The sequence below is a fragment of the Schistocerca americana genome, chromosome X, assembly GCF_021461395.2.
Source record: "Schistocerca americana isolate TAMUIC-IGC-003095 chromosome X, iqSchAmer2.1, whole genome shotgun sequence".
In the NCBI taxonomy this organism is placed as follows: domain Eukaryota; kingdom Metazoa; phylum Arthropoda; class Insecta; order Orthoptera; family Acrididae; genus Schistocerca; species Schistocerca americana.
In genome coordinates, this window is record NC_060130.1 from 713502903 (window position 1) to 713526810 (window position 23908).

At 38.0% G+C, this 23908-nt stretch overlaps 1 protein-coding gene across 2 annotated transcripts in view; it reads left to right on the forward strand.

Moving 5' to 3' along the window:
* The window catches only part of LOC124555073 (glutamate receptor ionotropic, kainate 2-like), a 512372-nt gene that overhangs the window by 289660 nt on the left and 198804 nt on the right, over window positions 1–23908 (forward strand). For both annotated transcript variants that reach the window (XM_047128860.1, XM_047128861.1), the window contains exon 8: window positions 17561–17704. In XM_047128860.1, the coding sequence (XP_046984816.1) occupies window positions 17561–17704 (144 nt within the window). The remainder of the gene's footprint in view (window positions 1–17560; window positions 17705–23908) is intronic.

The window sequence follows — 23908 nt, forward strand, 5'->3', positions numbered from 1 at the left end:
AAAGTTCTATTTACGGACTTGGCAGAAAATCCTAAGAAATTTTGGTCTTATGTCAAAGTGGTAGGTGGATCAAAACAAAATGTCCAGACACTCTGTGACCAAAATGGTACTGAAACAGAGGATGACAGACTAAAGGCTGAAATACTAAATGTCTTTTTCCAAAGCTGTTTCACAGAGGAAGACTGCACTTTAGTTCCTTCTCTAGATTGTCACACAGATGACAAAATGGTAGACATCAAAATAGACGACAGAGGGATAGAGAAACAATTACAATCGCTCAAAAGAGGAAAGGCTGTTGGACCTGATGGGATACCAGTTCGATTTTACAGAGAGTACGCGAAGTAACTTGCCCCCCTTCTTGCAGCGGTGTAACGTAGGTCTCTAGAAGAGCGTAGAGTTCCAAAGGATTGGAAAAGGGCACAGGTCATCCCCATTTTGAAGAAGGGACATCAAACAGATGTGCAGAACTATAGACCTATATCTCTAACGTCGATCAGTTGTAGAATTTTGGAACACGTATTATGTTCGAGTATAATGACTTTTCTGGAGACTATAAATCTACTCTGTAGGTATCAGCATGGGTTTCAAAAAAGATGGTCATGTGAAACCCAGCTCGCGCTATTCGTCCACGAGACTCAGAGAGCCATAGACATGGGTTCACAGGTAGATGCCGTGTTTCTTGACTTCCGCAATGCGTTCGATACAGTTCCCCACAGTCATTTAATGAACAAAGTAAGAGCATATGGACCATCAGAACAATTGTGTGATTGGATTGAAGAGTTCCTAGATAACAGAATGCAGCACATCATTCTCAATGGAGAGAAGTCTTCCAAAGTAAGAGTGATTTCAGGTGTGCCGCAGGGGAGTGTCGTAGGACCGTTGTTATTCACAATATACATAAATGACCTTGTGGATGACATTGGAAGTTCACTGAGGCTTTTTGTGGATGATGCTGTGGAGTATCGAGAGGTTGTAACAATGGAAAACTGTACTGAAATGCAGGAGGATCTGCAGCGAATTGACGCATGGTGCAGGGAATGGCAATTCAATCTCAATGTAGACAAGTGTAATGTGCTGCGAATACATAGAAAGATAGTTCCCTTATCATTTAGCTACAAAATAGCAGGTCAGCAACTGGAAGCAGTTAATTCCATAAATTATCTGGGAGTACACATTAGGAGTGATTTAAAATGGAATGATCGTATAAAGTTGATCGTCGGTAAAGCAGATGCCACACTGAGATTCATTGGAAGAATCCTAAGGAAATGCAATCCGAAAACAAAGGAAGTAGGTTACAGTACACTTGTTCGCCCACTGCTTGAATACTGCTCAGCAGTGTGGGATCCATACCAGATAGGGTTGATAGAAGAGATAGAGAAGATCCAACGGAGAGCAGCGCGCTTCATTGCAGGATCATTTAGTAATCGTGAAAGCATTACAGAGATGATAGATAAACTCCAGTGGAAGACTCTGCAGGAGGGATGCTCAGTAGCTCGGTACGGGCTTTTGTTAAAGTTTCAAGAACATACCTTCACTGAAGAGTCAAGCAGTATATTGCTCCCTCCTACGTATATCTCGCGAAGAGACCATGAGGATAAAATCAGAGAGATTAAAGCCCACACAGAAGCATACCGACAATCCTTCTTTCCACAAACAATACGAGACTGGAATAGAAGGGAGAACCGATAGAGGTACTCAGGGTATCCTCCGCCACACACCGTCAGGTGGCTTGTGGAGTATGGATGTAGATGTAGATGTAGAGATCATCGCCTAGTGGTTTCCTTATGATTTTTGACTTACTATTTTTTTAGGCTTATCAGCTGCATCACTTACACTTGAGTCTATTTATTATTTATATTTTTGCATAGGCCAATAAACATCTTGCTGAACTGTATATACCCTAGTCTGCTAAAATGTAGGCCATTGTCTGCTAAACAATCTGCAGGTATAAGCTTATTTCGATAGAGTCTGTTACACTGCTCACTGAATAGCAGTGTACTTTCTCTACATATTTATCATTTGGTTTTGCTTTACATTTATTACATTTTGAAGATGCTTATTTGGATGTTAAGTCCTTATCCCTAGATGAATATTGGTTGGGCAACTTGGAGCAATGACACTTTTAAGCATAGAATAATCATTAATAGAAAATGATTTTTAACCCTCTGTTTAAGACTGTCTGTATAATTTTTGTACTTTGCACTATTAGTCTGTTGGTTTTCCTCATTGTTTACTAACCGAAAGATTGCCGGACACATCAGTTAACATCATTATAGTTAAACACATATTATTACAGATGCACATTTTTTGTTTAGGGACGATTACTATATCTGTATTTTCATCAGCACAAGTTTTTATTGCTTCTGAATCTGCTATTTTCCTCTTTCAAGGAAGATGTTTTATATTTAAGAGCTTCAAAGCCTCTGTTCAGCAGTTTGAAATTTTGGTTTTTAAAGTTTAATGTGTTTATCAACTTTACATTTTTGTCACACTAACATGCCTAATGTAAATAAGGAAACTCATCATTTAACTATTTTGAGTTGACTTTTGTGCACCTCTGATTAAACCAGAAGTTGCATTTGACACAAAATATGGCTTTTAACACACATCTTTCACATATTTTTGTGCTGAATTACTACATGTAAGTTTATTTGTGGAGCTCTAAATATCATTGTACCAACTATCTTACCGCATTGTATATAGATGAAAAGATTCAATTTTCAGTAATATATAAAATCATGCCACAGTAATCTATTGATAATAAAGCACAGAATGTCCACATTACTGCACTATTAAAGCAGAATTGGGGAAACTGATAATAACAATAACTCCTTGAAATAGGCAAGAAGCCATGAGCTAGAATGCCTATGGGAATAATTGTGCCAGAATGAGATTTTCACTCTGCAGCAGAGTGTGTGCTGATATGAAACTTCTTAGCAGATTAAAACTGTGCGCCGGACCGAGACTCGAACTCGGAACCTTTGCCTTTCACAGGCAAGTGCTGTACCGACTGAGCTACCCAAGCATGACTCACGCCCCGTCCTCACAGCTTTACCTCTGCCAGTACCTCATCTCCTGCAGGAGAGCTTCTGTAAAGTTTGGAAGGTAGGAGACAAGGTACTGGCAGAAGTAAAGCTATGAGGACGGGGCGTGAGTCATGGGTTGGGTTGTTTGGGGGAAGAGACCAAACTGCGAGGTCATCGGTCTCATCGGATTAGGGAAGGAAGTCGACCGTGCCCGGCGTGAGTCATGCTTGGGTGGCTCAGTCGGTAGAGCACTTGCCCACGAAAGGCAAAGGTCCCGAGTTCAAGTCTCGGTCCGGCACACAGTTTTAATCTGCCAGGAAGTTTCATTGGAATAATTGTGGTCTGTCAACTAATGTACATGTTACATAGTTTTTTCACCCTTCTGCAAAAACTAAGAAAGTTAAAAAAGAATAGTAACTTTCCTGACAAACAAACTGAAGCATCCAGAAGGGCAGGAGGAAAGTAAATGAAACTTCACAGGTTTAAAAGTTATGTGATGTTATCCCAATGATTATATAACTGAGTGAAATTTACAAAGAACTTGAAATTTTAGGACAGAATAACAACTGTATTATGAAAGAGATATATTGCTACGATATTCACCTCATAGTGGAGGCAATGAGTCACAGAGAGGCATAATGAAAGGACTGGCAAACATAAGCTTTCAGACAAATGCACACGCATGCACATGACCACTGTCTCCAGCCACTGTGGCCCAACACGTGCTTATATCAACCTGCGTGTTTTCTGTTTGTGAAGAAGGACCTTTCTGGCCAAAATCTTATATTTAGCTGTCTTTCCATTGTGCCTGTTGGTGACTCAGTGTCTCTCTATGTGACAAGTAGCATTGTATCCTTTTCATATTACTGTTAGAAAGATCTTGGCAGTAGGAGCCCATTTATCAGAATGAAGTTGTACCATCTCTAATATGGATTCATGCACATGACCACTGTCTCCAGCCACTGTGGCCCAACACGTGCTTATATCAACCTGCGTGTTTTCTGTTTGTGAAGAAGGACCTTTCTGGCCAAAATCTTATATTTAGCTGTCTTTCCATTGTGCCTGTTGGTGACTCAGTGTCTCTCTATGTGACAAGTAGCATTGTATCCTTTTCATATTACCATTAGAAAGAACTTGGCAGTAGGAGCCCATTTATCAGAATGAAGTTGTACCATCTCTAATATGGATTCATGCACTGATTTGGTTGTGAAGGTTGTTATAAAGCTGTTGTATCCTCTCCTAAGGCAAGCTGGCTCACAGCTGTTGTGGCTGGTCTTTGATGTCACTGATAATGGCACTGGGATGAAGTTGATGTCCTAGCTAGTCCCACACATGTGCTATTGGGAACAGATCTCAGGATCTTGCTGGCTGTGTCAGTGCCTCAACATCATGCGCGCAGTCCATAGACATATGTTCCATGTGTATACAAGCATTGTCTTTTTGAAAAATGGCAGCACAATCCTGTTGCATGCGAGGTAACACATGAAGAAGCAGGATGCCCATAACATATTGTAGTGACACCAGAGTTCCCTCAGCCACTACCATCTGTGATCTGAGCTTATGGCTGCCCACATCATGATACCAGGAGTAACACTGCTGTCCCTCTCACTTCATAAGAATATTGTGGGATCCTGCCCACTCGTCTCGTATAGGGTGCCTAAAGGATGCTGCATTCTCGGATAGCTATTCAACAATTCAAGCAAATAACATTCATAGTTTTATTTAAAATAAGTAGATTGACAATACTCAACTCTGAATTTACAATGGTGTCACAAGCAATGGTTGATTTGCAAACAATCAAAGTCCTTTGCTGTATACAATATCTATGTAAGCAATTGATATGGATCACACATCACTGCTATCATAGTGCTCTCCTAGTACTGTGCAGCCAAGGTTGGCAGGAGCAGCTTTTATATTCTCTTCTTGTAGAGACTGCTCCTGTTGTGTTGCGGTCCTGGTCAGCATGCTATTGGCTGACGGCGTCTCACAGCCTTCTCTGCAGTTGCGTTCTTCATCTTCGTGACGCTGCTCGTGGTTACACCAGAACAAATATAATGTTTTCTCAACATGTCCAACACCACCATATCATTAATACACTAGTCACTGTCATCTGGAGCCCTTCATAGAATGAGGTGACAAAAGTTACGGGATAGAAATATGCAACAGATGGCAGCAGTATCGCATACACATGGCATTGACAGAGCTGTCATTCGTACTTAGGGGATTCATGTAAAAGGTTCCTGATATGATTATGGCCATCTAACAGGAATTAAAAGATTTCAAACATGGAATGATAGTTGGAGCTAGATGAATGGGACATTCCATTTCAGAAAACATTGGGGAAATCATTTCCTAGAACCACAGTCTCAAGAATGTGCCAAGAATACCAATTTTCAGGCTTCATCTCTCACCATGGGCAATGCAGTGGCTGATGGCTTTCACTTAACAATTGAGGGAAATGGAGTTTGCACAAAGTTGTAAGTGCTAACAGGCAAGTAACATTGTGTGAAATAACCAAAGAAATCAGTATGAGATGAGAAGCATCCATTAGGAGAGTCCAGCAAAATTTGGCATTAACTGGCTATGGCAGCAGATCACTAATGCAAGTGCCTTTGCTAACAGCATGACATCAACTACAGTGCATCTTGTGGGCATGTGACTGTGTCAACTGGACACTAGATGACTGGAAAACCATGGCCTGGTCAGATGAATCCCATATTCAGTTGGTAAGAGCTGATGGTAGGGTTTGAGTGTGGTGCAAACCACATGAAGCCATGGACCCAGTTGTCAATGAGGTACTGTGCAAGCTGTTGGTGGCTCAATAATGGTGTGAGCTTTGTTTACATGGAGTGGAATGGGTCTTCTGGTCCAACTAAACTGATCATTTACTGGAAATGGTTATGTTATAGCTGTTTGGAGTTCATCTGCAGCCATTCATGCCTTCATGTTCCCAAACAATGATGGAATTTTTATGGACAACAATGTGCCATTTCACCAGGCAAAAATTGTTCACAATCAGTTTGAAGAACATTCTGGACATTTTGAGTGAATGATTTTGTCACCCGTTGAACACTTATGGGCTATAATCAAGAGGTCAGTTCGTGCACAAAATCCTGCACCTGCAACACTTTCACAATTATGGATGGCAGTAGAGGCAGCATTGCCTAATATTTTTGCTTGGATCTTCCAGTAACTTATCAAGTCCATGCCAAGTAAAGTTGATGTGCTGATAACTGGCATCATTTAAGTGTAGAGATTTCTGTCATGAGTTGAACAAGTTTTGAGACATCAGGAAATACAGACTGTCCTCATGAAAAGAGAAAAATGTGTAAAATGCTGTGGTACATGAAAATATGTATAAATTAGTGGTACTAAATATTTCAATGTACAGTTCATGTATTGTTTATCAATCCATTAAAAAGGTAAAGGAAGTTGCGTATATTAATTTTAGGATTTTTTTTTGTAACATAACTGCAGGAAACTCACAGCAAGGGACTGCTGTGCAGAGGCTTTTTTTTTTTTTTTTTTTTTTTTTTTTTTTTTTTTTTTTTTTTTTTTTTTTAAATACTGTATCAAAGTGTACCACACTGAAAGTTTATTTTAAGCGATGATGTGTAGTTAAAGTGTAATAAAGTTCTGTTTTTATAAATCCTGAAAATTTATTTAATTTTTGATAAATAATTTGTTTGCTAGTGCAGTGTAAATAAAATGCTGCAGCTGTATACCAGCTGGCCACATAAACTACCACCAGTTGTCTAGTTTCAAGTTGGAAACTACTGGCTTGAAGAGTTAACAAATCATAAGGCATTGTTTATGTGGTTGTAAAATACTAAAAAAAAAAATGTATGCCCACTGATAACACTGATGCAAACTTTACTTTTGCTTCAATTTTTACCACAGAAAATACATAAAAACAATCCTTACTGCCAAATACTTGCCTGGTCTTCTAAAGGTATGTGACATTGTCAGCATAGCAAATTCATAGTGTTATATCCTACATTACAGTCCTCCCACAAACCATGAACCATGGATCACGACATGGTGTGATGAATCAAATGCTTCAACAGTATGGATATCTTTACTGTAGGTGCAAACGCATATGAAGGGTATCATTGTAGAGGTAAGACTAAAATATGGTTCCCAAAGAGGGGTAACAGCCTTTTTAGGTGGTACTATGAATGGCAGAAGGTGTGAGGAAATTACAGCCATTATATTTCCCAAGGGCGTGCAGCTGTACTGTACGACTTAATGATGACAGCCTACTCTTGAGAAAAAAATTCCATAGCTAAAAGAGGCCTCCATTTGGATCTCTGGGCAGGGTCTATTCAGAAGGATGTCTACAGAAAAAAAACATATCTGGCATTGTGCAGGAAAGAGTGTGGAATGCTAGATCCCTGAATTTCATAGAGAGAGAATGTGAAGAGGGCAATGGATAGATTAAAGTTAGATGTAGTGGGGTTACTGACATTTGGTGGCAGGTGAGTACAGGGTTGTTGACACAAAGCAAAGCAGGAGTAACACAGTAGAAGGACTATTAATGAATGAAAAATATTGGTGAAATACAATAAACAGCACCATTTCAGTGACCACATTGTCATAGCCAAGATTGACCTAAGCCAAATCTACCATGTAGTACAAGTGTATATGACTACTAACTCTAAGATGAAGAAGAGATTGGAAGAACGTATGATGATGTAAATGGAATTATGCAGACTGCTTACAAAGATCAAAATTTAATTGTGATCAGGAACTGGAATTCAATACTAAGAAAAGAAAGAAAGAAAGAAAGAAAAGAAAAGATAGTAGAACTTGACTTAAGGTGGAAGACAAGGTTATATATAAGTTGTAAATAATCATCATTTACTGTTCCATCTCAGTTGCATCCCGATTGTGGGGATCTTCACCTCCAGTTACTGTGCATGAAGTTCCTCTGTACAGTTGCAAGAGGTCCAACACAATATCAGGAGGCATCCCATGACTTGTGTCACAGAAGGAAGATGCAGCACAGAAAACAAAAATAGCAACAGTGCTACAACAGCTTGAGGATCTGTGCATGCCACACACATGACATACAAGGAATATATGCCTCTCTGAGGGGAGTAAACTAAAGGTCGGAATCTGAAACAAATATTTGACTAAAAATTAGCAGAAGCTATGTATGTATATTATTTGGGCATATTAGACACCTGGTTGTGTGGCTTTAACTCACATTTTTTAAACCAAAATATTTTCATCATTTTATTTGTATCCATCTCTAAAAATTTCACTGTGAGTCCTTGAGCACTTTGATGGTTCCAATACAAATGTCAAAGAATTTTTCAAGTTTGCCACTGACAGATTTTGAACTTTCATGTATCTTTACTAGAACAAAATCACCTGCCTTAAATTGAGTCACATTTCATTACTTGTCATGTCTCTGCCTTCTAATTTCCCCTTGCTTCTCCATGGTTTTCCTGACAATTTCTTCCCTCTCCTGTGGTGTTACACTTTTGTGTGCAGGCTATTGAATAAGTTCACTTATCAGATTAAGTGGTTTCCTCTCAAATAAAAGTTCATAGGTGAAAACCCATTTTCCTTATATACTTCACAGCATGGTAATTTGAAGGGTGCTAGGCTGAGATTAATAAGTCATTTGTTTCCTTCCTCCTTTTCCAAGTTTTGAAAGGGACTTATGTCACATTATAAAAAGGGATAACTTTGAGTATTCCTTCGTTTGGGTAATAATATCTATAACCTTTGAAATTACATTTTTATTTAATGTAAATCAGACTAAGAACAGCCGACCAGTTGCAAAGGATAAAGTAATCTTTACCTAGGTTTCAATAGATATAAATCTATCTTCTTCAGAAGACGCAGTATTATAACAACATGAAGTGATATGTCCTTATCGTTTAGGCAAACATCTGCATAGTTACATTAATCATATAAAATATAGCCCTGACAACAGGGTTTGTCAAACAAATAAAATAGGTACATAGAAGTTGCAGAGCGCCTAAGTCGCTTAGGCGCTCTGCAACTTCTATGTACCTATTTTATTTGTTTGACAAACCCTGTTGTCAGGGCTATATTTTATATGATTAATGTAACTATGCAGATGTTTGCCTAAACGATAAGGACATATCACTTCATGTTGTTATAATACTGCGTCTTCTGAAGAAGATAGATTTATATCTATTGAAACCTAGGTAAAGATTACTTTATCCTTTGCAACTGGTCGGCTGTTCTTAGTCTGATTTACGTGGAACCATTGCTGTAGCGCAGCTATGTTTAAAGTACTTTTATTTAATGCTTACTTAAGTGGGTATAATTTTATAAATTTAGAGAACAGATCTACCATTACAGAAATATAACAGAAATCTCCTTTAGTTTTTGGCAATGATCCATAGATGTCCACAGCTACCGGAACCAATTGATTCTTTGAAATGATTTTTTGTGTGAATCCTCTGCATGTGTAATTACTCTCTTGAACTTTTTGGCATCTATCACATGTTACAAGTATTTTCCTTATCTTCTTGGCAATATTAAAGAATGATACAGACTGAATCACCTAAAACTTTCACCACAAGTATTGCAGTAATGGGAAGTGCTATAGATATGTGGTTTTCACAGAATGTACTGGTAGTCAGGGACTCATATTGTTAGCCAATCAACTGATGACCACAGCTGTTAAGTCCCATAGTGCTCAGAGCCATTTTTTGTTAGCCAATCAACAGCTTGCAACAGTGTTTAGAAAGTGTACTGTTTGTGCAAACATGCCATTTTTAAATGAAACAATGCCTAGTCTCATTAACAAACTAAAGGTAGGGCAACTTAGAGTGTCAGTGGTGTTTGTTGCAGGATTCTAGTGCAAGTCGTTTATGAGATATCGTATTTTGAAAAGGTACCACACTGAGCCTGGTATAATACGTGTGGTAGCACACACTAAAGAGCAACACAAGTGCATACACTGATTATGTGGATTCTGACCAGTAAGCAGATGATTGATTGTCATGGATTTTGTTCAAAATGACCACCAGCAGAGGCAATACAAGCTTCCATTCTGGTAGGGAATGACTGCTGCACATATCCTAGCAGTTCAATGTAGAAATCTGAGCAGGCTGTAGTAATATGTTGTTGCATATCATCATTTGTATTTAGCATGTCCATAGGCAGCTCTTTCAGCTTTCCCCACAGCAAAAAGTCTACAGGCTACAAACCCGGGGAATGGACTGGCCAAGGTACAGGTCCTCTGTGTCCAATCCTACAATTTGGAAATAATTTGTGAAGACATTCTGTAGTACTTCATGTACTATTTTTTGGGCAGCCATCATGTTGATACCACAGGTCCCTTGTAGTCTGCGAAGGAAGACTGTGGAAGATGGGTTATTAGTAAAATATGTAATACTTGTGCTGGTCCAGTGGTCTGCCTATGAAAAACAGTCTTATGAGCTGATGGTGCATCATCCCACACCACACTTTTTCACTCCTTGGACACTGATGTTCCACCAGATGAAGCCAACGGGTGATTGTTACAAACCAATAGTGCAAGTTTCGGCAGTTTTCCTGGCTATGACGGGCAATTGCGTCTACATCACTAGACAAGATATCCTGTCCTAATGCCCGTATACAGAACTAAACACAATTCTCATAACCATTTCCATGAATCTTCTGATGGAAAGAGAAGTGATAGGAATGGAACTTATGTCCATGGAGAATGCATAGGACACTTGCCTCACAAATGTCACTTCCTTGTGTGATTACGCAGGAGCTAAAGCACATATCAACTCAACAGCAGCAAAAACATTAATTTCCCCCTCTTCTGCTGTCACTTGTACCTTCTGTTGTGTTGTCTTGGTGTTACAGTACCACTTTCACCTAACTGGTTGAAGAGGTTGATAAATAATTGCCAAGATGGTTGGCATTTGTTGGGATATCTTGCCACATCCACAGTACAGGAATGAACTGCATTCTTCCTACACTCTTCATAGACCATGAGCACATCAGCTTTTTCTAAATTGGGAAATCATATCATCCACTCATGACCTACTGCTTGGACTGCTGCACAGTAACTGACTACAAAATGCAAGGCACTCAAGGAACACATGACCACATTGTAGTGAAATATAACATCATCATACATAGCAACTACATAGATGGAATGGCAGTTTGGAAACTTTTCAAAATATGATACCTTGTAAATGACTCACACTAGAATCTTTCTACAAATACCTCTGCCATTCTAATTTACTCTACTTTTAGTTTGTTAATATCAATAGGCATTGTTCCAGTTAAAAAGTGTTTTTTGGCACAGAAAAGTGTTATTAAGATCTGTTTATTGGCTAATAAGATGAGCCCATGATTACCATTCACTTCTGGGGAAACTGCACATCAATAGCATTCTGCATTTCTGAAATATTTGCTGTGCAAGTTTTAGGTGATTCACCCATTTTTGTCTTGAAATTTTTATATATATATATTTAGAGCTGCACAATTACCATAACTTTCATGTTCATAAACATTTATAAATTGTTCTGACCAAAATATAATTTCTAGTTATCACTATCAGCACTAGTTCTCCTGAAAAGTATTCCCTTATAGACTTTTCAGTAATGACCAATGTCATCTTCTCCAATTTTCTCGTAAATGACTCGTTACTAGTTTCCAATTTTGGTCCTGATTTTGGCTTCTCCTTATCTGATTGTAAATACTTTCTAGTTCTGTCTCCTTCTTGATGCTTTTAAGTCCATTATTTTAAATTCTTTTTCACATTCTTCACTTTTAATTCCAAAGTCACCCCCGTCCCTTTCCCAAATCAGCTGGGACAGAGCATCAGAAATTACATTTTCTTTCCCATTTTCGCATGATATAAGCAGTTGTAAGAAATAATGTTCACATAGTTATTCTACTGTGATACAATTTAAACTCTTGCAGGTAACTCAAAGCTTTCTGATCTGAGTAAAATATGAATTTGTGACTCAGTAAATAATTCTTAAACTTGTTGAACACTTTGGAGATGAACAACATAACTCTTATGTCACACTGATTACACCCCGAAAAGACAAATGAATTAGGACCTATATGGGCCATTTCTTTGCTTTGTAACTATTACATTGTTTGTATTTCATTTTTATCTGTATAAAGGTACTCTATAATGCTTATACTAACAAGAAAAAACAACAGGTGAGAGAACTTGCCACTCTTATTGGTGGGTAAGACAACATTGTGTCCAGAATGAGATTTTCACTCTGCAGCGGAGTGTGCGCTGATACGAAACTTCCTGGCAGATTAAAACTGTGTGCCCGACTGAGACTCGAACTCGGGACCTTTGCCTTTCACGGGCAAGTGCTCTACCATCAGAGCTACCGAAGCATGACTCACGCCCGATACTCACAGCTTTACTTCTGCCAGTACCTCGTCTCCTACCTTCCAAACTTTACAGAAGCTCTCCTGCGAACCTTGCAGAACTAGCACTCCTGAAAGAAAGGAAGTTCTGCAAGGTTCGCAGGAGAGCTTCTGTAAAGTTTGGAAGGTAGGAGACAAGGTACTGGCAGAAGTAAAGCTGTGAGTACCGGGCGTGAGTCGTGCTTCGGTAGCTCAGATTGCAGAGCACTTGCCTGCGAAAGGCAAAAGTCCCGAGTTTGAGTCTTGGTCGGGCACACAGTTTTAATCTGCCAGGAAGTTTCATATCAGCGCACACTCTGCTGCAGAGTGAAAATCTCATTCTGGAAACATCCCCTAGGCTGTGGCTAAGCCATGTCTCCGCAATATCCTTTCTTTCAGGAGTGCTAGTTCTGCAAGGTTCGCAGGAGAGCTTCTGTAAAGTTTGGAAGGTGGGAGACGAGGTACTGGCAGAAGTAAAGCTGTGAGTACTGGGCGTGAGTCATGCTTCAGTAGCTCAGATGGTAGAGCACTTGCCCGCGAAAGGCAAAGGTCCCGAGTTTGTGTCTCGGTCGGGCACACAGTATTAATCTGCCAGGAAGTTTCACAACATTGTGTGTTAGCATACTTGCTTTGTGATGTTCACATTCACTTTATTGCCATACACTATGCCAAGCTCACACATTGTGCAAATAGCCTCAATTGAAACTTCCTACACACTTTGTATATATTTTCAAGATGACCTTGCATTATGGGGAGATTTTTGCTGAAAAACAGTTGATCAGTGCTTGATGAACAAATTTCTAATTTTGAAAGCAGTGATGAAAAGCTATTTGTTTTGCATAATTTTTTCTGTAAATGTACATATTGCCTAGGAGTCAAATGAATGCATCAAGTATAACTGGCAGAACAAAATTATCAGTGATAAGAGATGAGACCTGACTGTGTTTTCAATTATAATAAATAAAGGCTCTTATGGACCACAGCATCCAGCTATCAGGCTACACCCCATTTGAGAGGAATTAAAGTTGTGGAAGAAAGTGTATTTCCACATTTTAATGATGATGTTTATAAATTTGCATATTTTATGTAAAAAAGTTGAGGCTAACTATCAAACATATTGTTGAATTCATTATTGAATTGGCTGAGTCACTGGTGAACAAAGGAGACCTATTTGTATCAGCTTTGACTCAAAAGAGTTTACCTGTTAATGGACTCAGTGGAAGACATTTTCCTAAATTCATTGTGGCTACAGAAATGTCAAAAAGGCATCACAGGAGATGTAATGTTTGTGCAGAATGAAGCAAGATAAGATCCTGGAAAGGGGCAAGAAAAGATACCAGATAACATTGTGAAGAATGTGAGGGATTCAAAATGTTTTATACTAGACAAATTTAACAAAGTAATTTTCCGTAAAAAAAAAAAACCACATTTTCAGTTAGCTTTATTTTTAGTACCAACCTCTTCTTTCCTATCTCCATTTAGGAAATGAAAGATGGAAAAAATTGTTGTTGTTGTGGAAACAACACATATTCATTTCAATGTAAAAAGAAGGAATTGTCCCTTATGTTAGGCCATGTTTCTTTGTATTGAAAAACTGCTTAAAAGCACAGTGTCAGCCAGCTGAATGATGTGCTAGCTGCTCAGTCCCCAATGTCTTGAGGGCTAACTAGTATTTTCTTTTCTATAACAGCATATATTTTTCATGTTTTCTTAGGGTCCCACTGGCAAAAGCTATTGATCTGCATTCAATTTACTTATCCACTGTTTTTTCTTGAAATAAATATGCTACCAGCCTTTTGTCATTGCTATTTGCCATAAGGCAAAAGGGACTGACACGTCCAGTCTGTATAAAAATTCACTCTCACAAAACTGTTTCTTAATTTCCTCAAAAAAGCCTGTTGCAACTGTCACGCCAAACCAAGAGAGTATTTTTCTTTAGCAGATTTTTTAGACATGAAACATTCAAATCCCGAGTACTAACTAATTTATCACAGAAACCATAAAGTTTAAAGAAGATTTAACTTTTTTTTTGGTTTTTGGAATTGAAAATTTTGCAGTGGTCTCAGTTTTAACTTTGCCTGACAAAATTCCATCTTCTAAAATGCTGTCTCCCAGAAATTTAAGTTGCTTCACAGCTAATTTACATTTTTATACCTTTAGACATACTCCCTCCATTAATTTTTTCCACACTTTCCGTAATAGTTCAAAATGACCTTGAAAAGTTTTTCCGACAATTCAACATAAATGTTTAATTTTGCAAGAAGTTTTTAGCTGAAAACGGAGCACAATGCGTGTATAAAATGTGCAACAGAAACATTAAGTCTAAAGGTACAACACAATATTTGTAACATCCACCCCTATACAACAAATAATTATAATTTCTAGAACTACACTCAAGTGGATTTTGATGAAAACCAGAAGTGAGATTAAGTATAGTCATTAACTTATTATGCTCAGATTTATGAATTAGCTCATCAATATTTTCTATATAATCAGTCTCTCTCTCTCTCTCTCTCTCTCTCTCTCTCTCTCTCTCTCTCTGTCTCTCTCCCTCCCTCTCTCTCTCTCTCCCTCTCTCTCCCTCTTTCTCCCCCACCCCTCCCCCTTGCTCCAAAACATTATTTAATTGACTAGAATCAAGAACAAGTCAGACAATTCTCATGGTTGCGGAGCATTGTACTGGGCACAAGCGCCATATAAAGCAAAGGGAGCTTGACAAGTCGGCCATAGCGGAGCATTGCCTAGAAAACGGACATAAAATACAGTTCAAAAATACAAAAGTTTTGGCTCATGCGTCTACATATTGGGACTCTGTTATAAAGGAAGCGACTGAGATTCACTTAAACAACAACAATTTCAAAAGAGACCAGGGATACACACTCAGCAGGGCTTGGGGACGGGAGTTGGACATCGAAAGAAAGCAGAGACAGATGTGCGACGTGGGAGCGGCAGTTTCAAACGTTGCGCCTGCCCCTGGCACCACCTGACGTCACTGGTACTGCCACGGGCAATAGCTCCGCTAGGCGCCCGGGTCGCCGTACGCGCGCGCACCACATTGGATCGATCTGATTGGCTGCTGATGATGTCATCATCCCTAAATAAGCGAGAGACCATAACAGCCCCGGCAGTCAGTGAACTCCTGACGATGATGGCAGAGATGGCCATCGAAAGCTCGAGGATTTTATTCGAATTGACGCGGCTGTTTTATTCATGTGTGCCGGCGCGAAAGACTCCGAGGACACATCTACTAAGCAGTTTCTTTTCCAGCTTTCAGTTTGAACAAAAATTTAAGTACTGTAATTCAAATTGTAAACATATCAGCCATTTCGGGAACACAAGTGTCACAACAGTGTTGTATAAAATCTACTGGGTGCACCTTACCCTGTATGGGAAAGCTCTTAATAAATCCATTTTCTCACAAGTCATTACAGTTGTTAATGAAATTTTTTGTCACAATACCTGTAATTCAACAAGATTTTTTATTTGTATCTGATACATTGTTTTTACATATATCTGCATTACATAAAACTGCTTTTTCTACCTTTACTGCTGTGGAATTCATTGCAGAAATTAGTATCACAGTTTTCTATTTCGACCTTATCTTCTAAATTTTACTTAATTTGAAAAGTTTCTGTTCTCAAATTTTGATTTTATAGTTTCATAACATTACTGATGATTTCAAAACTATGGCATTTTTTTCATTTTCAATTCTATATTTTAAATGTAGATTCCGCTACATTCACCTGAAAATTTAGCTGTTTTCTGTCTTTTAAACAGTGACTTTCATTTCATTGATATTATCCCTGACCATTCACAACCAGAGCATTGTTTTTAGCTGGTCAGTTTTTTATTGGTTCGTTAGTTACAAATGCGTGTCATTTGTTTCATTTTACTGCTCATCAATCTTGACACTGTTTGGCTGCCTAACTTATAGTATAATTAATTCTTTGAGTTAACAGTTTTATTATTAGTTTTGGCTATTTGACTGCTAAACTCAGACTTAATAATTTATTTTTTGAGTCTTCAGTTTTATTGTTAGTTTCCACTATCAAATAGCCTAGTTTACTCAAGTCATTACTCATTTCAATAGTTACATTATTTAACTCTCTCAGTAACTATTCACACAATCAATTTCCCTCTAAAAATGATCTTCTTAACCTTTTTCCATATCCTGAATCATCACCTCCAAACATGGCTATAATTGCATCTTCATTTACTTTAAACTAAAAACAAAGTCACATGCATTCTGACAAATCTCCCAGTAACTCCTCTGGTGCATCTTTCAGGGTGTCAGATATCTGGAACCTGTTAAACAGTACAGAAAAACATACTGCTTAGTTGATGACCTCTGTTCAACTAACTGCGAACACCACAAGATGCTGAAGAAGCTCTCAGCTGAGGGGTCAAAATTTTGACAGTGTAGAAGTAGTCTGGTACACCCAAACAAACCAGAAGCTGTTACATTGAGAAATCACTATCTCCATCTCTCCTAGAGTGCATGCCACATAACTTGGCAGGTGCCCAGAGACTTTGCATAGCCATGCATTAGTAGTGTGAGGGGAGATGGTGGGGGGGGGGGGGGGGGGGGGGGGGGGGCATGCGTTGCAATGTAGTCAAACTGTGTATTAGCTGCGTTCCATTCAGCAATCAGCAATGGACTGCCAACCATTAACATTATGTATGCACACAAGAAAGGTGACAACTGCAATCATTTATGCCTTAGTGAGGAAGGCCACAGCATTGAAGTGTTTGCCTTTAAAATATGAGATATACGGGTTTGCACTGTTTGACATTTCCATCCATTGAGGCAAGAAAATGCCATGATGAGTAATTGGTAAAAACCATGGCACATTTATTTATCTTTCCCATGTGAACTGAGAAAATATATTTATCTTGTGATGTCTTGCAAAATAAAATTTAAAAAGAAGAAGAAGAAAAGAAATGTAGTAAAACCGGATATTTACTGACACATCCTGGACCACCAATGGCTTTTGAGCATTCTCAAACAATTTCTATAATACTCATAAAATATTTTACAACATATGTAATTAATGGGAAGGATTATATCTGATAATATTAAACAGACTTGAAGTGCACTTTTTGTACATATCTTTAAGGACGAGTTAACCAGGAAACACAAATTTATTACTGTTGTTGTGATTTCTGTTTTTCAGGTTGAGTCTGCTCTCATGTATGATGCTGTGCATCTGTTTGATGCAACAGTAAGAGATATGAGAGACCTCCATATCGAGGATTCACCTTCTGGTTGTGATAACGTATGGGGACATGGTCATTCATTTATCAACCTGATGAGAGATGTAAGATGCTATTTTACTCTTTCAGACAGTATTGCATGTATTGTAGACTAACTTCACAATATATTGTTTGATTTTTGTCTTCTTACAAGTACATTAAGAGACAGTAACATCTTTTTTATTCTGGAAAGAGTGAGACACAGTCTTCAGATATACATGATAAAGAAGAAATACTTACTAGAGTTGACTGAAATTCATGACTGAGTTGACACACATTTAATAATAAGTGTTGAAACATGAGTTTTTAGAAGATGTTCCTCAAATATATGGAACAGTTTCCCAACTGAAATTTTCACTGTGCAGCGGGTGTACGCAGATATGAAACTTCCTGGCAGATTAAAACTGGGTGCCAGACTGAGACTCAAACTCAGGACCTTTGCATTTCACAGACAAGTGCGCTACTGACTGAGCTACCCAAGGAGGACTCACAACCCATCCTCAAAGCTTTTTTTTCGCCAGTACCTTGTCTCCTACCTTACAAACTTCACTGAAGTTCTCCTGTGAAATCTGCAAGACTATCACTCCTGGAAAAAAGGATGTTGCAGAGACATGGCTTAGCCACAGCCTGGTGGATGTTTCCATAGTGAAATTTAAATTCTCCAGTGGAGTGTGTGCTGATATGAAATTTCCTACCGGAGTGAAAATTTCATTCTCGAAACATCTCCCTGGCTGCGGCTAAGCCATGTCTCCGGAGTATCCTTTTTTCCAGGATTACTAGTCTTGTAAGTTTCACAGGCGAATGTCTGCCAAGTTTGGAAGTTGGAGATGAGGTACTGGCAGAAGTAAGGCTCTGATGATGGGTCACGAGTCATGCTTGGGTAGCTCAGTCGGTAGAGCACTTGCTTGCAAAAGGCAAGGGTCCTGAGTTCAAGTCTCAATCTGGTACATAATTTTAATCTGCCAGGAAGCTTCTTATGGGGTAGTTATTTAGTTACATGTGCATATGTAATATTGAAGTAAATGTAGTGATGCAGAATATATCTCATGTAAACTGTGAAGCACATCAGTGGTACTGCTTCATCTGACATTTCTTCATGTACTCAATAATCAGGAGAGATATTTCTGATATGTGCCAGGAGTCCATCTAGCTTGACCTGGTTAATCACAGCTGTGGAAAGAAATAAGTGATCATGGCTTATTTTGACTATTGGAGGCCATTTTAGAATCTCAGTTAATTGGTTAGATAGTAACACATGCCAATGCCCATGTTGATGTTCTGGGTACCCAGTAGTTTGATTTTAACTCAATGCAGCTGTTTTTTCTTATTCTTTCTAAACAATGTGGACATCATTTATTAAAATTCTGTTTGCTTATGGCTCACCATCTATATTCAATGTTCTGAGAAGGATCTATGGAGTTCAAGAGACAGTCTGAGGTGAACAGAATTTATTTGAACACAAAACATAAAAAGTTTTTAGTTGTTACATTCACCACAAATCTCTGCGGCATTGCTGAATAAGCAGAAATATTTGTGAGTGCTCTATAGAAACAGGTAAAAATGAGTGTGCTTATTTTAGTATAATATACTGCAACTCTGGATATGATCATTCTCACCCACAGACTATTTATTTATTTTTCAGTCATTTGCTGTATTTGAATTGATACTTGTTGTATGAATACATATAGGCCTCAGCATCAAGGATTTTACATTGAAAATTACACAATGGATTCTACAATTTATTGCATTTAGGGCAGATTACAGCATAATGATTCCTTTATGCTAAAATTCATGTACATGTGTATTATTTGTCAAAATTAAATGACAGTTAATCCTTACTTTTTCAAGCATCATACTTTTGAATTATCCTTCCAGCAATCATAAAATTAATTTTAGGACTAAAGTGGATTTTTCTGCAATATTTCTCTGGTTATGTGATTAAAGATGTTAATGTTCATTTGGCTGATATTGTTTGGAAGGCAATTGAATATGTACCCCAGAGAATGTTACATTTTTCTCATAACAATTTGTCCTGTCCTGGATTACTCTCACTTCCTATCAGTATCTTGTTTGGTATTGATGAATCTCCTCATTTTTCTTAAAATTTTGTTTTACTGTTAAATTATTTACCAGTTTGAATTTTTGTCTGTAGTTTTTTGGCATTTCTCATTGATCATTATGTGAATATCCCTTTCCTTTATGATGAGTAACTTCTTCATATTTACTGAGATACTGCATAGATTATTGGTAGTAAGAGCACATCAACCAGTGATACTAACTGCTACGCCACACTGCATGCAAGCACAGCTCACAGCATTGATCCCTCTCCTGGAGAAACAGTGACCCACTGTTTCAGAAGTTCTCACTGGAGATGACTACAGCACTCTGGGTATAAATCTTGTCAATGGACCTCTGTATGGCAGCGCTGGCAGGTCCCCACTTTCTGGTCATGTTGTCACATCCTGATCACTATGACAAGCATCAAAGGTAGCCCCGCCCATTGAATCTCTGCAGTTGCTGAGCTGGCATTCATTTTCCTTGAATGAGACATCGCCATCATTGATCTGCCTCTCAGAGCTGTAGTAGGATGCCACAGGGAGGACATGGACAATGCCTCTGCACTTTTGTCTTCTTGATGATGTATCATAATCCTCTACCATATGCTACATCTGACAAGCAGTGAAGGATACAATACAGCCAAAGTGGTGCTTCAGTAACTTCTCCAGTAGTATCACTTTCAACTCAGGCATAAAAATTTATACAAAATCTTACAGGCTGAATTTCACTGATTGGGGCTTGGCATTATAGTACTCTCAGTCTCTCTCATATGCATCCAGGGTCTATATGCAAGCCTCTTGCATCTTGATTCTTTGGTCTTGGTGATGAATTGTTTCATGTTTTCATCCCAAGTGCCATCCAGATGTAATAGGAACAGTGTATCCATTGTCATTTCAGCCTTATCACCATGGAGCAGAAAGAATGGTGTGAAGACTGTAGTGTCTTGTTTCACTGTCTTGTCTGGGAAGGTTGCAATGGGCCATATTGTATTCCAGTCATTCATTAACATGAATATACATTGACATAATATCTGCCAATATCCTATTAAAACATTCTATGGGACCATCCACTTGTGGGTGATAAGCAATTGTCATCCTCTGGGTGATATTGCAAATTGAAATTACCTCTGATAGCCTGGCTTGCCTCATTGAACACACCTGTTCTCATCACATCATTGAAGTTAAGTAATGTTGGGCATGGCCAGTACTTGAACAGATAAGCAAGTGGGTATGCCAAGTGCTGTTGGCTGCTTTCCCTTTGCCCTTGTGATGAAGCAAGCTGGGATAATTTTACTTTCTCTCTAGTTTTGCCATGTGCCTCCTTTAAGTGCATTATTTCACTTTTAACTAATTACCATTAACATATGTGAATATAATCTGCATTTTCATAAAAGAGAAAGGTTGGCCCTCAGTTTTAAAGAATATAACACCAGATCTAATTTTGTGCTTAGTTTTATGTATGTAATGGATTTTCTAATTTATTTTGACTATTACTAGTTAGTATCTTTCATTATAGGGTGAAATCAGTAATTGTTTCATAACTTAAATTCTGTTATAGACCTATAAACAAATATGAATTCTGTATTAAGTTTAAACATTTGGAAAAACAACTAATAGTATTCTTAAATGGTTTATTTGGCTCCATTTGAAAACATGTTAACAAAGCCAGCCCTTAATTAACTCCAAAGTAATTAACAGTTTTGTCCAAAGTATTGTTTGCATACTTATATTTGTTAATTTCATGATTTAAACAAATAATTCAGCTTAAATCTTGTAATAGAAAAACTGTTAAAAAGAACCAATTTTTTGACGTATTCAGTTAATTTAATGAGTTAAGTTTTAATTGTAATTTCTGTAAATTTAACTTCAAACAATGTGTAGTTTCAGTACCTATTATTGTAAGGATATACAGGGTGTTACAAAAAGGTACAGCCAAACTTTCAGGAAACGTTCCTCACACACAAAGAAAGAAAATATATTATGTGGACATGTGTCCAGAAACGCTTACTTTCCATGTTAGAGCACATTTTATTACTTCTCTTCAAATCACATTAATCATGGAATGGAAACACACAGCAACAGAACGTACCAGTGTGACTTCAAACACTTTGTTACAGGAAATGTTCAAAATGTCCTCCGTTAGTGAGGATACGTGCATCCATCCTCTGTTGCATGGAATCCCTGATGCGCTGATGCAGCCCTGGAGAATGGCATATTGTATCACAGCCATCCACAATACGAGCACGAAGAGTCTCTACATTTGGTACCGGGATTGCGTAGACAAGAGCTTTCAAATGCCCCCATAAATGAAAGTCAAGAGGGTTGAGGTCAGGAGAGTGTGGAGGCCATGGAATTGGTCCGCCTCTACCAATCCATCAGTCACCGAATCTGTTGTTGAGAAGCGTACAAACACTTCGACTGAAATGTGAAGGAGCTCCATCGTGCATGAACCACATGTTGTGTCGTACTTGTAAAGGCACATGTTCTAGCAGCACAGGTAGAGTATCCTGTATGAAATCACGATAACGTCCTCCATTGAGTGTAGGTGGACGAAAGTAAAATGAGCTCTAACATGGAAATTAAGCATTTCCGGACACATGTCCACATGACATCTTTTCTTTATTTGTGTGTGAGGAATGTTTCCTGAAAGTTTGGCAGTACCTTTTTGTAACACCCTGTATAAGGACCCAGTTTTTGGTCACAAGACAGTCAGTCCACAGCCGAGTTTCAGATGATGAGCCCTTTACACCCCATCGCATAATAGTTCTTCTTATACAGTGTTCCATTGGTTAATGGAATTGTTCTTTAGTCAGTTCACCTTTCTTTAAAGCTTCTGCTTAGCAGCAATGACATTTAATACAGTGATGATGGAGATACTGTCCATTCTGTTATGTTCCATCACCGGATTCCTTGAAACACAGTATCCTTGTGTCTGGGTCCATTCTCATATACCATTGTGGCATCATATTGCTAAAACTTCAGTATACATCATACTAGTTGACCTGATGGATCTTTTTGGCTGGTCAACTAGCACATGGTTTGCAAAATAAATATGGCTGGATCTTGTTGATTTATTTATTTATTTATTTATTTGATTTCATTGGATCCATAGACAGCATACACTGTATGGGTCAAGTCAAATTTCTATGACAAGAATTGAAGTAGTATAATATGCTTAATAACTATCATTTAGCAAATTATGATACAATACATCAATATTCTAGTACCATATCATACATTCTAATTACAATTTGCTTACATCATCTATACTGTGTGTGTATATTAGAGAGGTCTTTTTACATATTTTGTGGTTTTCTGATGCATTGTATTTAGTACAGACTATTACATTGCAATTTGTCTTACTTTAGTACACATGTCAAACTCATCTACATCTATTTTTGTACGTTCTATTACAATGTAAATTTTGGATTATTCTGCTATGCACATGAAAGCATTTATACTATAGTAACAGTTTTCTATCAAAAATGTTTTGAGAGATTTTTTGAAAATATTTTTATTGTTTATCTTACTCAAGTATGAAGAAAGTTTTTCAAGGGCTTTTGGATCTGCATAGGATGGCTTTGTTTTGAATTTCATGGTGTTATGTCTGAGATCATGGAAGAAGTTCTGCTTCCTAGTGTCATCATTTTGCTGGGGCTCGATATCTTGAGTATCGAATACATATTGGAATTTTGTTCAGCACAAGAGTTCATAAAGGTAAATGCTTGGTAGAGTTAGTATTTTGAGTGCTTCGAATGCTGACTGACACGATTCTCTCCACTTAATGTTAGATATTATTCTTATTGCTCTTTTCTGCATTTTGAATACTCGGTTTAGGTTTTTTTGAAGGTGCCTCCCAACAAAATTGTGCCATAGCTTAATGTGGAATGAATTAGTTACTAGTATGTAATTTTCATAATGTTTGTGTTTTTCAGGAAGCTGAGTTTGTGGAGAACATATAGGTTTGAGCTGAGCTTTCCACTTGTGTATTCTATGTGCTTGTCCAGTTTAAATTGTCATTCTATACTATCCCAAGGAATTTTGCATATTTGGAATTTTCTGCTAGGCATCCTTCTATACAAATGTTGATGTATTCAATGTGTTGGTTTTGTAGTCTGAAATTAAAAAAAAATGTTTTAGCAATGTTGTTATGCAGATTTATTTCAGCAAAGCTTTGGATAACATTACTTACTTCCAAGTTGGCATTTATTT